The 15,733-nt window shown below is 42.2% G+C and overlaps 1 protein-coding gene across 1 annotated transcript in view; it reads left to right on the top strand.

Annotated features, from left to right (window-relative positions):
- The window catches only part of arhgef40 (Rho guanine nucleotide exchange factor (GEF) 40), a 48,900-nt gene that overhangs the window by 6,779 nt on the left and 26,388 nt on the right, over positions 1 to 15,733 (top strand). The window contains exons 2-13 of the mRNA XM_011487689.4: positions 4,922 to 5,011; positions 7,018 to 7,125; positions 8,750 to 9,035; positions 9,176 to 10,304; positions 10,412 to 10,650; positions 10,739 to 10,921; positions 11,009 to 11,123; positions 12,081 to 12,174; positions 12,245 to 12,331; positions 13,457 to 13,573; positions 14,773 to 14,871; positions 14,958 to 15,109. Coding sequence (XP_011485991.1) covers positions 4,922 to 5,011; positions 7,018 to 7,125; positions 8,750 to 9,035; positions 9,176 to 10,304; positions 10,412 to 10,650; positions 10,739 to 10,921; positions 11,009 to 11,123; positions 12,081 to 12,174; positions 12,245 to 12,331; positions 13,457 to 13,573; positions 14,773 to 14,871; positions 14,958 to 15,109 — 2,699 coding nt within the window. The remainder of the gene's footprint in view (positions 1 to 4,921; positions 5,012 to 7,017; positions 7,126 to 8,749; positions 9,036 to 9,175; positions 10,305 to 10,411; positions 10,651 to 10,738; positions 10,922 to 11,008; positions 11,124 to 12,080; positions 12,175 to 12,244; positions 12,332 to 13,456; positions 13,574 to 14,772; positions 14,872 to 14,957; positions 15,110 to 15,733) is intronic.

Here is a 15,733-nt window from a genome sequence, read left to right as displayed (position 1 = left end):
GACCAGTAATGCAAGGTTGCTGGTGAACCAGAAATGTTCTTGCCATTCAGCTGTCTTTTTAGGACTTACCTGGCTTTATGTGAGTATTTGGCATTGCTAGCTTCCGTGCTGGTGCATAACAGAACACCAAAAACGTTGGGTCAAATATTAACACTGTCATCCAGTATCTTCCACGGGAATTAAATGGTTGGTGCAACACAAATCAGGAGCTGTTTTTTGTGCAACAGCTGAGCTTCTCATACAAATTCTTGAGACATAAATCAGCAGATTAAAAGGTTCTTGATGGTACAAATTTCAAAGTACAGAGAGGAAAACAGATGCCACTATTGACTGTATATGAGAGCTAGGCTGAGCAACCGCTCGCCCCTCGCGCTCTAAATAGGAAGTACCCCCTGATCCCAAAAAGCTGAAATCCCGTAGACTTCTATAGAGAAATAAACAGCTATTATGCAGTCATTAGCTTTGGTAGAAGAACCATTCTCACACTGCTGCTTTTTAAATACATGTTCTTGCTAATCCTATTTTTTTAATAATATTTTTGCTGTAAGGCAAGTTATTCAAGTCATAAACTGACCAATCAGATGCCTTAACTAAAGTAGTTGACCTCGCGTTGAACGTTTAAAGTCCCGTCCTGGGGGAGGATCCCTCCTTCATGTGGGCACCCCTGAGTCTTCTTCGTTTTTTCCGGAATCCGTTTTTTTTGGGAGTTTTTCCTTACCGCGAAGGGGGGTCTAAGGGCAGGGATGCCAGTATAGCATAGTCAGTTTGTTAGTTCATTTTAGTATTTTCCTATTGAACTGTTTGTATTCGTGATCCTTTTGAGTTCATGTTTTACTTCGAAGCCCATCGAGACGACTGTTGTTGTTATTTTGGGCTATACAAATAAATTGAATTGAATTGGATTGAAAAGTGTTTGATTGACAGATTCTCCCGAGACCACTGTCAGTGGAAAGAATGTAACCTTCTAACATGCCCACTCCTGACTTGAGAAAGTTGTTCCCATAGAAACACGGACCAATCATAGCTTACTGAGGATGTCTGGCTCCAAAGTGGCAAGAGACATTTTGTGGAAAAATGGCACCTGAATTGACTTAATTTGGTTGGAAACCGGACGCAAGGCATCTTGTATAGATGGCGTCACACTCGCTCAGTACAGTTGTCTTGTACAGTCAATGATCTGAACCAACCACAAGACTGCAGTCCCCTTTGAACAAACCACAGCAGCAGCAATAGTCAAGAGCAGTCAAAAGGAACGTACCCCATGAAAAATACCTTCAGCATTGAAACAAAATTGTTTGATCTTTTACCACTGTAACATAACATACTTTACGTGCATCTACACTGCACATAATGTGATTTATTTGAAGTCATTCAAATGGTTTTTTGAAGATGTCGACTTTTAACCTTCTCTTCCGAAGGCTGTTCCGACTTTTCTAAAGCAAAATGTCATAGAAAAAAAGACATTTGTTCCTCAGGCTCCTTCATTAAGGGTAGACAAAAGGACAAGGACAAGATGATGCAGCAGATCATGAAAGCAGAAGATAAGCAGGCGTCTGCATGATTTCCGTGTTTTTGTCTGTTAGTACGTTTGGGCAAAAACAACCAAGACATATTTCATGAACATGGGGCTGGGGGGGCGCTCTATTACGACCTTGGAAACCAAATGCTCATTAAGGTTGAGTTAACTTTGGACAAGGACATTATCTTATGTTTGTGTTATGTGGCCAAAAGTTCAAACAACATATCTAACCTTGATTCAAATAAAAAAGATAAAGGTTTGTCTGATTGAAAGTCTGACATCAACGCTGCCGAGAAACAGAGGAGGCTTTTCATGAAGCTCCCTCAGACTGAAGAACAATGTCATTCATGGATCTGTACTGCTCTGTTTCTTCTCTGGAGTCACAAAAAACAAGTAAACCTGGTATAAGAAGGTGCTTGCACTTTCTGGCACTTGTAAACAACATTACTCGTGGTGCCTGAACCAGTTCCAAACTGGTTCCAGAAATGTGTGACATGTGCACAAACAGAGGAAAAGAAAAACTGTGAAAATATTCACTGAAAATGGTTGTCGAACAGCTGACTTGTTGAAAACTTTATCCTGCATGTGTTCAGTTTTACCTGGAACAGCAGGAGAGCTCCTGAAAAGTCCTTATTCATGCTTTTTTTATTGTCTTAAAATGTTTTGATGCTGTATTCGATCAGTTGTCTACTTCAGCAGACAGAGCTTTCATGGAAAACCTTTGGGGGTTGTACTGGGTCAGTTGGACAAAGCTCTGTTGCAAGTAACCTCTGCAGATATACAGTCAGCCTGGACAGTGGTGTTCTAAAGTGTACTTAGAGCATCTCCTATTGCATCAAAACCTGAGTCCGTTTATTTCTGTGAAAAACTAAAAGCATCATCTTTTGGCTGAGAGGAACATCTTGACCCCCTCCCCAAAGCCCGGCTGAGTTTCCCATCCACTCAGTGAGGCTTGTCAGGAGCCATATGAACCTATGTGACGGTCCTGGCTCCGGGGGTTGACCCAGACCAGTCAGTTGGTAAACATCCTTGACTGTATAAGAGATCTAAAGTGAATGATCCCTCCCCCCCACGTTAAGTACCCTCTGGCTCCAAGAAGCCAAAATCCCATAGACTTCTGTAGAGAAATAAGAAGCCATTAGTCAGTCATTCTATTTGTCATTTGTCAGAATAACCTTGCTCTTGCTCTTCTACCTTTTTTTTTATATTCCTATTTTTTTCAATATATTATTTCTCTGGTCCCATGTCAAATTTTTGAAATGTATGATTAACAGATTCTCCCGCTTTCAAGTGGGGCCTTCCAACAAGCTCACTCCTGATTGGGGAAAGGGGTTGCCATAGAAATGATGACTCTGACCGACTCGGACCAATCACTGCTGATTAACAATTTCTGTTTCCAACAGGGCGACGTAAAATAACGGCTACTGAATTGACTTCATTTTGTCGGAGCTGGAAGCCCATCATTTTCTATGGGTGCTGTCACGCTCATTCAGTCCAGTTCTTTTATTCAGTTAATGGTCTAGATCCAGCATGAGGCTCTCTGCCAAAAAGCAGTGAAAGCTGACTCGCTGTGGCGACCCCTACGGGATAGGACGAAAGGTGAACAACAATGGTAAAGATTCGTGCTGAAGGACCATGTCATCCTGGCCCAAGTTCTTCTTCCACCTAATTCCACATCTGCAATCAACATTGCCTTATACAGCTTGATTTTATTTTGGTTTTGTTGTGGATTCTCTCAGAGATTTGAACTTGACATTTGACGCAGTGGGAGGGGCTTGTTAACATGAAAACATGAAAGTACCAACAGCTATTTGTATTTTTTATCAGCTCAACTACGCTAATGTGTTAGGAAAAAATCCACCTGAAAACTATAGGACAGAACCACAGATCTCTGATGTCATCCAGAAAATTCTGAAGGATAAGAGTAAACATGAAGTGAGGCGGCCATATTGACTAAAGTTTAGTCTGTCTAACTGTCATTTTAAAAATGTCACCAGTTGGTCTAAGTAACACACTCCTATGAGGCAATTGGTATTTGCTGATGCTTGTTTGGTTGGCTTCAGAGGATTTCTTTCAAAACCAAACTCCATTGTTTAGGCGATAGGATAAAACTTACATCCTATAAGTTGGATGTTTGTGCATCACAAAATGTGCTGCCCCTCACCGTCTGAATGGTCCTTTATTTGGATCACCTAAGAAACGAAATCACAAAAAAAAGCAGAAAAAAAGAAACTGCTGCTTTTTCTTTAACTATTCCTTAATAAATGGGATTTCATCTGTTCTTTCCACAAACATTCTTTGGGGTTTTGGAGTTATTCTGTTGACTAAAACCCAAGGAACGACTTGACCTTTCGGAGCTCTGCTGTGGAAAACTAAGCGTTTCCGTAAGCAGTGTCCATTAATTTCCACGTTTCCAAGTACAACTGAGGTCAAAAGACAGATCTGAGCCCATTGGTGGGAACTTTAAGGTTTTTGGTCAGAATGGTAAATTGAATAAAAGGTTGATTTTAACCAAATTGGAGCAAACCTAACAGTGCTTGAGAAACCCCAAAATTTCCTTATTGTCATCTTTTCCTTAAAATAACAAAAACATCTTCCACCAGTCAGAACTGCAATATGTGAATGTTCTCTCAGAGCATGAGTTGTTGAATTGTGCCAGGCCATGTCTGTCAAGGGCTTTTGTTTCAATACTTCCCTGTTTTTAAAACTCATCCTGCCTCCTCTAAAGAGAAAAACAAACCCCAAAACAGTTCTTAACCCAGTTGTTTCACTGTGGTAGCTCCCTTTTCTCTTCCAGCTCATTCATTCCTGGCTCAGCTGCTTGTCTTTTTCCATACATGTTTTTACTGAAGGTTCTTATTTTGCTCTCCGTCTATTCTCTGGTTGCTGCAGTGGTTCAATACAATGTGCAGAGAATCTGGAGTAATTGTCGTCAGATGACATTCAGGGAGGTTAAAAACTGACTAGGGGGAAAAGAGAACTGGGATGAAGATGAAACCGGGGAGCAGCGGAGGGGAGGCCAGTGTAAGGCCTGGGGGGAAATGTGAAAAAGTTCAAGGTTGTCATGCCGACAGTCTGTGTAGAAAAATAAACAGTCTGCGCTGCATGCTCTGCTCCGCCCGCCTCCGAGGCCTCCCCAGGGCCATGAGAGGTGTGCACATGCATGTGTGCATGCAAGCGTTCACGTTAGGGAGTAATGCACTCTTTTGTAAGGGGGTCTTGTGCCACTGCTGGACTTTGGAGGAACTATTTGACACTCCCCAGACCATAAGACAGGAAGTTGAAAGTTGAGTATGTGCGCATGTTTGCATCAGTGCGACTGAGACAAACCGGCTGTGCAACACAAGTTGATTCGGTGTCCCATTGTGCTTTAACCCTGTCTAACAACTTTGTGCCTTTCAGGGTTCGGAGGCAATGGAGGACTGTGTGCAGGGGGCGCTCTCCTCACTCTACCCCCCTTTTGAGAGCACAGCGCCACCCCTCCTCTCTCAGGTAGATCTCTGCACTCTGACACTGATTTGTTGCAGACATTTCTCAAGAAATTATGAAAAGGCCAAACTTTTGGCATATGACACATTTTTCGGAAATTGAAATCTTAAAGGCTGCCCCCATATTTCTGAGAAAACCAGAGCTGTGCATAAATTGATGGAGCAGATACACATTTTTACATGAACTTTTATTCGTTATTTGTTTTGTTCTTAGTTTGAACTTAAAAACACAAACATACTGTATCGTGTGTGTGAATAAACACAGTTTAAAGGCAAAAAAACTCGTCCATTTTTGTAGTGCTTTATAGTCCACAGACAATCCCACATCATGGGTCAACCCCCGTACGTGACTAAGGCTAAACTAGCATCCATGTGGTCAGGAGTGACACTCTGATTTCCTGGATCGTCATTTGTCATTTAGTCCACCAAAGGAAAAGAAGCTTCATCAAAAGACTTCATGAGTGAAGGTTTCTGCAGCCCTTTTGAATTCAGAGCTTTTGTAGTCCCTATTCAAAACATTGCTCCTGGTTGCTTTCCAACTAAACTGCATCTTGTGAGTCTGAAGACAATCCTTGTTACAGATTGATCCACTATCAACACTTATTTGGTTCAGGTGGCAGTTCCTTTCTCTTTGGAGAATAGGATTATTCCAGGTTTTCCAAAAATGGAAAACAGACTGAACAATCATGTAGTTGGAACATATCCTGTAAGGCTGTCCTACATCTGGAGGTTTGACAGTAACATCCAGGTTAAAAGACAACGAGCCAATCTGACTGTTTTTTTTAATCCTAAAATAAAACATCGTGGTAGAAAAAATCAGTCCAGCGGACATGGACATCAAATAAAACCACAGAGGCAAAAGGTTTTATGGAGCTAGCGTGTTTTATATTCAAGCAAAGCACTTGGTTGTTTGAAAAGCCAGCTATTGGTTATTTAGTGAACTTTCATTTTTTAACCAAGCTCAAACAGGAAATCAAACTAAGTCCTTGTGGACCATGACATAAGCCTTTCAAATATCAGCTCACTAATTTATGAAGACTGAATGATGACCACTGGCTGTGAAGAAAACATTGGAAAACTAATTAAGCTTGAGAAGGTTTTGTGTAAGTTCCCAGAGGACCCCTGTCAGACGTATCGGTCAACTGTAGACTGCTGGACTGCTGTGCAGGGAGCGAGCGTGTATTTACATCATGGATTGAGATCCCCATGACTGTTTAAACACATTTGAAATGCAAATATAAGACATTTGTCCAAGATTGTTGTGTTTTATACTTTGCATTTGTGTTTCAAATAAACCATTTAAATTACCATCTTTGTTTAAAGCAGCTATCAAATTGCTTTTCTTCTGTTCTGACAAAAATAAACATGAAAATAAACAAAAGTAGATAAATGACAGACATGCAATAACTGGGAATTGATCTGCCTGCAGGGGTCCTCTTCTGGCCAGGTGCCCCCATGAGTTGGTTTGTCTCCTCTGTTGGTTAGATTGGTCCCTGTTTGAGCGTCAAAGCATGTTTTTTTCTTACAGCAGTTGATTCTTTTGTGTTTTTCTTCAACAATTGTGATAAAGTTCAAGTTTGGGTCCACATGGTGTGGACTGATTTCTGCTGATTCAGCTGAACTTGTTCTCAGATGGAATTTGAGATGTTTTCAGATAGATCCATGTGGTATTGTGTATCTTATTTTATCATTTTCTTTACGGTCAGACGGCTGTAGTAGCTGTTTTTGTTTCTGAACACTTAGGGTAGTACGCTGAAGCTTTTGGACTGTTTTTCTCAGGCTCCAATGTTGTTTATTTTTGTTTTCTTTGCACAGAGGAAGTTACAGTTTGATAAAACATAGCAGCCCTGTTTTTTTTTTCCATCCTGGAATGTGACTGATGCCCAGGCGATGAAACCCGTTTCTGCCCCTCGTTTATGCTGAAAATGAAGGCTGCAACCACACCATGCAGTGCTGCTCACTTTGGGCTTTTCTTCTCTTTCACCCCCCAAATCTTTCCTCTTTACCAAGGTCTTCTCAGTCCTGGAGTCAACTTATCAACAGGACAGTCTCCGCTACCTCCTCGACTACTTTGTTCCAGCCAAGCACCTCCTGCACAAACTCCAGCAGCACGCCTGTGTGAGTGCTGAACACACGATTCTGTATAATCCAAAGCAGAACCAGCTGTCACATGAAGCGAATATACTGTGGGAAATCTGTCAGCCAATGGCTCCTCTTCCTCTGGTGATGCTTGTCTGTGTGAGTTCTCTGTCTGACCTGAACCGGAGTTCAGGATGGAAGTCAAGAAAATACATGTTCACCCATCAAAGCCAAAATCAGGCAGGTCAGAGGAAATTATTTGTTAAATAGTTTTGCTTAAATCAAATATAAATGAGTGAAAAGGGAGCAAAACTGTGGCGAAAGATTCACAATAAAAAAAATTACATAGACAAAATTCTTAAACACCCACTCCAATGAAAGTGTCTAAAATGTCTTTGTGGCACTTTTTGATGATGAAGGACATACTGTATATAAAGAAAAATAAGCTCAAAACTGCATTCCAGAGTATTTCATTTTCAAATTGTTATGAATCAGGAGCAGACAAAAACATGCAGTTTAAAAAAGTTGTATTTTTTAAATGAAAAATGTGCTGAGTGAGCCTGAAGCTCCCTGCTTTGCTTCATTCTGATGCATCCACTTGTAGACGACTAGATCAACGTAGGTCTTCGTTTTCCTCATCTCAGCTGGCATCTGGCTCAAATCTAAATGGCTGGATATTACAAATCATTTTTCTTTGCAGGCATTCAAATATCTTTTTCTACATAATGCACAAAAAAATCTCAATTTTATAGAAACAATAATGAAAGAAGGTTACAATAAGTTTCACCTGGAATAAACATCTAAAATAAAAACAAAACAAAACAATAAAAATCAGGGCATGAAGCCAAAAGAAGAAGTTGAATGTTTTCCTTGCAGAAAGTTTGAAACATCTGGAAACAGGAAGAAATCTAAAAGTGCCTCAAATCATCCAGAAAATCTTAGAGTGTGAAAGTTTCACAGTGTTAAAGCAAAAAGAAAAAATTAAAAGATCTCAGACGCTCAAACGTACACGAGGATTGTGAGCAAACTCTGCTGCTAAGGGAAACTGGGGTTAGCCTCTGACTCATGACAGTAATTCCTTCCATATGTAGGAGGGGGGAGACAGTGAGGACATGGCTTTCATTGTGCATGCAAGCTTGTCGCAATAAAATAGACTGAGAGGAATTTTGGGGAAGTGGCTGTCAGGGGAACGCCTCCCCAACACTGGGGTGGAGGGGGAGACACACTTGGCACTCAAAGCTTTTGAACTTTTTTAAACAAGAGATTTTTTTAATCAAATCAGAGTTTTTATCTTTTGCTTGGGTACCTGATCCACTCAGTTGGTTTGCTTCTGAATGCTGGTCTGTTGGAGCAGCAGCCGGCTTTTGTGAAGAGCTGCTGCTCATCTGCACATTTCTGCCTGACTTACAGTTCTCCAGAGCGTTCCCATTGTTTCAGCTGAAAACACAGTCACATGCCAGCCTGACATTTAAATGCAGTTGGTCAAAGACTGGACTTGGATGTTATCAGCTCTGAAAAATTCAGCTCATTTGAGTAACTGTTAAACTGCAGCCTGCAGTTAGCTGTTTGAGAGCTGCTCTTTGTGTTCGGTGTCATGTGAGGTCTTCCCTCTCAAAACCTGCACACCTGCATTGAAATCTGTGTCTTCTTGTTTCTGCCGCAGTCTCAGTACCTCGGGTGTCTGTTCCTCCACTCCGGCTGGCCTCTCTGCCTGGGTGAAAAGGTGGTGGTCCAGCTCTCCACCTTGGACTGGAGGCTCCTGCGCAGTAATGACTTCTACCTGCAGGTGGTGCCCTTTTCAACCCGCTGCCCCAGACTCGCCCTGAAATGTCTGGCTGCTGGGGGTCGCACCGTTCAGGAAATCTTGGTGCCCGAGTCACAGCACCCTCTGGTGTTTACCTCTGAGTGGCTTCACAGCGTCAACAAAGAGCGAGGTCACAGGAGAGAAGGTAAGAGGTCACAGCAGCAGCTACATCCATGCTGAAACCCACATTTCTATTCAAAACCAACAACAGTTGGTCAGTCATACTTGTGCTGGTAAATGTGTGCACAATGATTATAAAGCTCAGTTTCTTTTGTTTTTTATCAGTTGGGGGAGGGCTTGACACCTGCCTCGTCAGCACCAGCGACGGAGTGGTACGACTTCCTTGGAAAGAGATAGTCTACCCAAAGTTTATCCACGATCCCTCTGAAGAGGTGGACCTCTTAGCCAACAAAGACAGTCCAATGAGCAAGCGACTCCCCAGTGAAGGAGGCAGCAGTCTTGGGGGTTGGGGTGACTCATCTTCAGGGGAACTGGACTCCTGGTCCTGGGATGAAGAGGAAGATGATGCCTCGATCGCACATGGTTTGGTTGGCAATCCTGCGCTCAGACGAAGGAGCAGTGAAGATGGTCTTGGACGGACCGCGAGGCAGCCTCAGCTGGACGGTGATTATGTGGAGCTTTTGGAGCTCAGAGGGGGCCCAGATGGAAGGGTTGACAACAGGCAGAGGTACCTAGAGATGCATGGGATCTCCAAAACCAAAACGTTGCCTCTGTGCAGGAGAGGTAAAGCCATTAAGCTTCGCAGAGGAAAAGCGTGGGGACATTGGAAGATGGAAAGATCAGGAAGTTTTCGAGCAATTGTTGGTGCCAGAGGAGATTTGTCTACAACCAAAGAAGAAGTGCTACCCCCACAGCCTCTAAGAGGTGTGGCAGAAACCGGTAAGGGAAGGAGGCCATGCTCTGCACATGACTCAGATGAAGGAAATAAAGGAAGCACTGGCTCTGCAGTTCCAGAAATCAGAGGTATCTGCTTTGGAGGTCCAAGACGGCCCGGTGTGGGTCGAGAAAGAGACAGCAGCGGGGTCACACATGCCTGCAGCGACAGAAGGAAAGATTCCCAGAGCAGCGACAACATGCTCACCATTGGGATACATGGCTTAAACCACAAACCTGCTTCAGAGGGTCAGTCAGATCAAGGATCCCAATCCGACTCAGTTTTTGAGGACTCTGATAAACGGCTGAGCTGGGACAGCGATCCTGCTACCCCCACATCAGACGCACCACAAAGACCACTCGCACAGGTCTGTGTGGGCCAAAATGACACCTGCAGTGGGTCTACGACCAAGAATTTGCCCAAACCAAAGCTTGCAGACGACAAGGATGAAGGAAAGACTGAGGATCGAGCGTGTCCTAGGGGGAAAGACATCAAAACTGCGGGATTCAGAGCGCCACGGTGCACAAACTTGACACACAGCAACTATGCAACCTTTATGCTTTATGATGGCACACTTCCAGGTGCAAATGAAAGCTTTTAAACCCTGATCTGTTCTTTGTTTCTAGGAGGAGAAGGAAGGGGAAAGGAGCCAGAGGGAGAGCCAGGTCTGGTGGCCGTCCAAAGCAGAAAGCCTCAAAAGTTCAGGGAAAAGCTTCTCCGGCCAGCCCCCCCAGCTGCTCTGCATCTGCTAAGCATTCAAATGCAGAGAAAACTCAGCCCGAGCAAACAGAACTGGCTGACGGGGAGGAAGGAGGTCCCACAACAACTGCTGAGGCAAAACACAGCAGAAGGAGAAGCAGAGCAGGTCTGAAAAACCTGGGTTTAGGTCCTGCTGAGTCCTCCAGCATTTTCATTGTCTTTTCTGAATTTTGCTTGTTTTTGTCCTTGAACAGAGACAGAAACGGAATCTCTGTGTCATGTCCAGTCCGGTACATCTTGCCCTGGCCCCCTCTGTGGGGAACCCTGCCCCGCAGAGGCCCACCCTGACCTGCAGACCAGAGTCACCTCCAAAGAGCCGGTGCTGCTCCGGCAGCTGGATGCAGAGTTGCTGCAGTCAGGGGTGCTGCAGCTGACAGGCAAGCAACCCTCCTAAATGACGCTGCATTCATATCATCCAGACCCCTTCAGACACATCCTTCACTCCATGTGCTTCCTGTGCTAAGGTACGGTGGACAGGCTGGGGCGGGCGCTGGTTTTCACTGAGGCCGGGTCTTTGAAGGAGGGATTCTGTGTGGAGGAGGCGGCCCAGATTCTGGCCTGCTTTCACAGAATCACCCGGTAAGATCAGATCATTCTATTTTCAGGTTCTGTTCTGTTTGAGAAAAAAAAACTCCAATTAAAGAAATTTGCAAAACAAACGCATAACAAAAAAGATGGAAAAGCTAGAAATAAACAGAGGAATATCCACTAATAACTGACAGAAGTATAAAACACAATGTCTTCAGTTTTCCTTGTATTAAAACAGGATGTTGTTTCAGACAGGAGAAAATTTAGAAAAGTCTTCAAGAATTTTTTTCAACAGTGTTAATCAACTAAAATAGGAGCATTGATTGCTCAAAGCAAACAGAGAAATACAGTTATACAAAAATAAGTAAAATTTTATTGTTTTAATTTATATAGCCAGATAAAAACTCTTAAAACCTTCTTTACAAAAGTGCTGTGGTAAACGGGTCATTGCAGTCTACGTAAAATGAATTTTTAGGCTTTAGGCGTCTTTTTTCCTTCCAAAAAGTTGATTTAAATGTTTCCAGTGGGATCGGATTCATCCAGGCTGCTGGGATATTCAAAGTTTTCTTTTAGTTCTCCCTCCTGAAACTTGTGTTAAAATAAGGATGCAAGAACAATGGCTGAGCAGTTTTTGAGTTCTACTCATGCACTTCAATAACAGAATCTTTAGAAAGTAGAACAAATCTCTTACTTTCTGTTTTGCAAGAAAAATAATCTTATCATGAAAGTTTTTTCACTGTAATAATTTAAACATGGTAGATATTTTTGCTTATTTAAAGAAAATCTGTTTTTTTTTTTACTTATTTCCAAGGGGCCTCTTTTAACAGTAAGTTAGTGCAGCTGATAAAATCAGGATTTCCAAGAAGAGCATTATCAGTGGAGCAAAAATCTTCTCTTTATTACAGATTTTTCTGGGTGTTTTTAAAAGCTTGCTTGACTCTAAAAGTGCAGTGTCAATACTCATTGCTGGTGTCTCTTTGGTCCTCCTCTCTTCTCTGTGTGACTTAGACCTACAGCCAGAGAAAAAGGTCTGACGGTGCTGCTAGACAGCAGACGCTTTCCCCCCTCTGACCTCTGCCTTTCTGCACTGAAACGCTTCCAGGTGAGCATGCTCGTGTGCTGTAGTCTGCCCGCTGATGTGAGTTGCTCACATATGTGCCTCTGCGCTCCAGGCGCTGGTTCCCGGGGGTCTTGGGTCAGTCCTGGTTCTGGTGGAAGAGCAAGAAGAGCTTCTTTCCCACACTGTACATGGAACAGAGGTGACCTTTCATGGACTACATGCTAATTTCATGAGTAAACCAATTTTTCAGAACAATGTTGTGTGAACGTGTATTTGGGTATCACTGACTCTATGAAACTTGCCCGCGCATCCACCTTATGCTACGTTCACACGAGACACATGATGCCTCCAGCATGTGGCCTTCACATTGTTCCTACCCGATACTGCATGTTGGAAAAGGCCTGGCGTAAACCGCAATTATCAATTTCTCCTCCATGATGAATTTTTAAACCACTGCCACTTTCGTGAATGTAAAAGGACTCCATCCATATGTCACTAACAAACTGGCTAAAGTTCAACTGGTTTAACTTTTAATGCATGTGCAGTAACGCACGTACGTAAAGTCCAAAAACAGACTTTAAAACTTGAGTAGCAACTCGTGAACACGAGAATTTTGAATGTGGAAGCTTGTAACGTATTTCCATAGACTTTTCATCAGACGTGGTCACTTCAGCGCACGTTGCCAAAGACGGTATGAACGTAGCATTAATTTTTTGGAGGTGAAGACATCATGACATTTTTGATTTTTACAGAGCTGCATCTGAAGAGACTGAAGGAGCAATGTCAAATCAACACATTAAGTTAAAACGGACATTTTTAACCTCAAAACCCAGAATCACCAAACTCACAACTGTCAAGCACGGTGGAAGAAGGGCAGTGATTTACAGTCACAGAATAGCAGTGCAAAACTCTATTTGTGCTGCACTTTTTAGACACTCAAAGCCTCATAGATGTCCAAAAATTCTTTAACAGAACTTAAACAAAACATCACAACGAATAAAGGCTATATAAAATATCACATACATCTTTATAACTTCTGCTTCGAATTTCAGTCTCAAACTTGATAAAGGAAAATCCTGAACAGGAGAGGAATTTTTTTTTACATTTTCTGTTAACTTTCTCTGTTTCTGTTTGTGCTTTATTAAACAAGCGAAACTAATGTTTTATAGTCTTTGATCACAGCAGACTACATTTATATAAACCAAAGCCTTTACAGTCAATGCAATCCAATTTTTTTGTATGTATGCTTTTGGAAACAATGTTCACATGTTTGTTGTCAAGCCTTCTCCATGTTGAGTCTTCAGAGTACTCTGGCTCTTGGCAGGTCCACCTGGTGAAGGGGACAGCGGTGCTGCAGCAGTATGTGGACAAGCAGCAGCTCCTCAAAGAACTGGATGGAGACTTCAGCCACTCGCACTCAGACTGGCTGGCCTTCAGACTGGTAACTTGACTCATCTGTCTGAGACAAATGGACATTTGTTCTTCAGCTCCTCAGAAACATCACCGCTTCAAAGAACCCACACTTTCTGAGTCCTTAGATCGAAACAATTCACAGCATGATAAATGATGTCAAACCCAACATCACCATATTTATACAACTCTTATTAACAGATAATAATATAATATATATAACTGTAAAATATATATATTTATATGTATAAAACCCTTAACCCTTTAAAGTCCACTACATCAAAGACAAAACAAAAACATAAAAAGATCAAGTATCATTTTTAATTAGATATAGATAGATAGTGACAGTATCAAATTTGACTCACACTTTTTTAACCTGGTGTAATTGTGTTATAAAGAAATTCTTTATAATTGAAAGAATGCAACATTTGTTGATATTCTTTTAAAGAGTATCAAAAAAAGGTTTCTTTCAACCGCATGCATTCCAATGCATCCTTTCAACCGTGAAGAGTGTTTTCGAGATTTCTCGGAAGTAGACATTTTGAAAAGAGCAGGAAAAGACTCTCTGATAGTGCCTCTAGTGGAATGATGATGAACAACAGGGCAGAAAACAGTTATATACAATGGCTTTTTTTAAGGAAAGTATTGAGATAAGGGTCTCAGAAATACGTGTCAAATATGATACGAATGGTTATATATTTGATACACATTTTTATACACTATGCTTGGTGTATCATATTTGATACAGCAAATATACCAATAATTATAAAAGGTTAAGTTCATGTTAAACATTAGAACTCTTTTATCTTTGGTCTGCTGCACAAAAATCTTTCCAAACTTTAGCTGCTTCAGCAGCAGTCTCCCCCCTCCCCCCCTCACCCCTCATAAGCAGCTCCTGGTCCTTGAATTGAGTTAAGGATTCTGTATGATGGACTCTGCTCTTCATCTTTGATATACTCCAAAAGTTGACCTTCTCCCACCTTCCCAAACCCTCTTTTCTTCCTTTAAACCTTTAAACTACTAACCAAATCTGTAAGCATCAGAGACTGATGTGGAACATGAAGCCCAAGCAAGTCAGCCTGTTTGCTCTGCTTGTTTATGTTTAAGCTCACTTTTCATTGACTCTGGGTTCAATAAATGCTCAGAGGAAGATGTGATTAAGCATATTTCCAAACTTTTTTTATTGTAATTCTTCTCTCTGACAGCAGTGTATTTGTGTCTTTTGATTAGAGACTGGAAAGCTTGGCAGAGCACTGTGAGAGCGCCCTCTGTCTGCTGGGAGAGGCCCAGCAGGAATTGGAGACTGAGCCAATGCCGGATGACATCAAGGTCATCTGGGGCCATGCCCTCTTTTCTGCTTCCTATGGTGATTTCAGTGGAACATATGAGAACTCAAAGCTCTTGTGCGTCCTCAGGCTGTTCCGCAGAGCATCGACAAGCACAGGCGGCTCATGGCCAACGTGCTCGCCGACCAGCGCCTAACTGAGCTCCAGCAAAGGGGCGGGGCCTGGCTCGCGGGGTTGACAAACTGTTCATCTGGATTAGGACAGAAGTCGCCTGACTGCAGGTAATGGAACAACAAGTTTGTGCTTGACAAATGCTGAGACAGCCACAGTTATTGTTGTGCATCCATCACTTTCATTTTGTTCACACAAAGAAATCCTCAAATGCTTGTAAGCTGCAGATTTCAGATCTACTGATTGCAGTAAAACATCACATGATCCAAAGATCACATGAAGGTGCATGGAGCAGTCCAGCTTCAATGTTTTCCTCCATCTGCCTGCTTCCTCTCACACTAACACAGCTTCTTCAGAGGAGCCCTGTCTGTGTTCGCCCAGTTTGTTTTTCATAAACCTTTATGTAGACATGTCCTGTTTATACCCCCCCCCCCCCCCCCCCAAGAGCAACAAATGGCAACACAGCAGGGATGAAAAAACATGAAGAAGGCAAACAAATCAAAAGGAATTAAACTTCCATTTTGAATAGAATCTGAGAATTTTTTCTAAGTTGAAATTATTTAGTATCCAGAGACAGGCTTTGTCTTCCAACACTAAGGCCTCCGGAAGTTTGAAATCTTGGTGAGACTTTAAACTTTAAATTGCAAACACAAAGTTTTCCTGATGAGTTTGCAACTCATCGCCTAGTTATGAAATAACAGAAAAATAAAATTCGGCAGAATAACTGTTATTTC

The sequence above is a fragment of the Oryzias latipes genome, chromosome 18 (genome assembly GCF_053564925.1).
Source record: "Oryzias latipes strain Hd-rR chromosome 18, Olatipes_Hd-rR_3.1".
NCBI classification, from domain to species: Eukaryota; Metazoa; Chordata; class Actinopteri; order Beloniformes; family Adrianichthyidae; genus Oryzias; species Oryzias latipes.
This window is presented reverse-complemented; position numbering and strand designations above follow the sequence as displayed.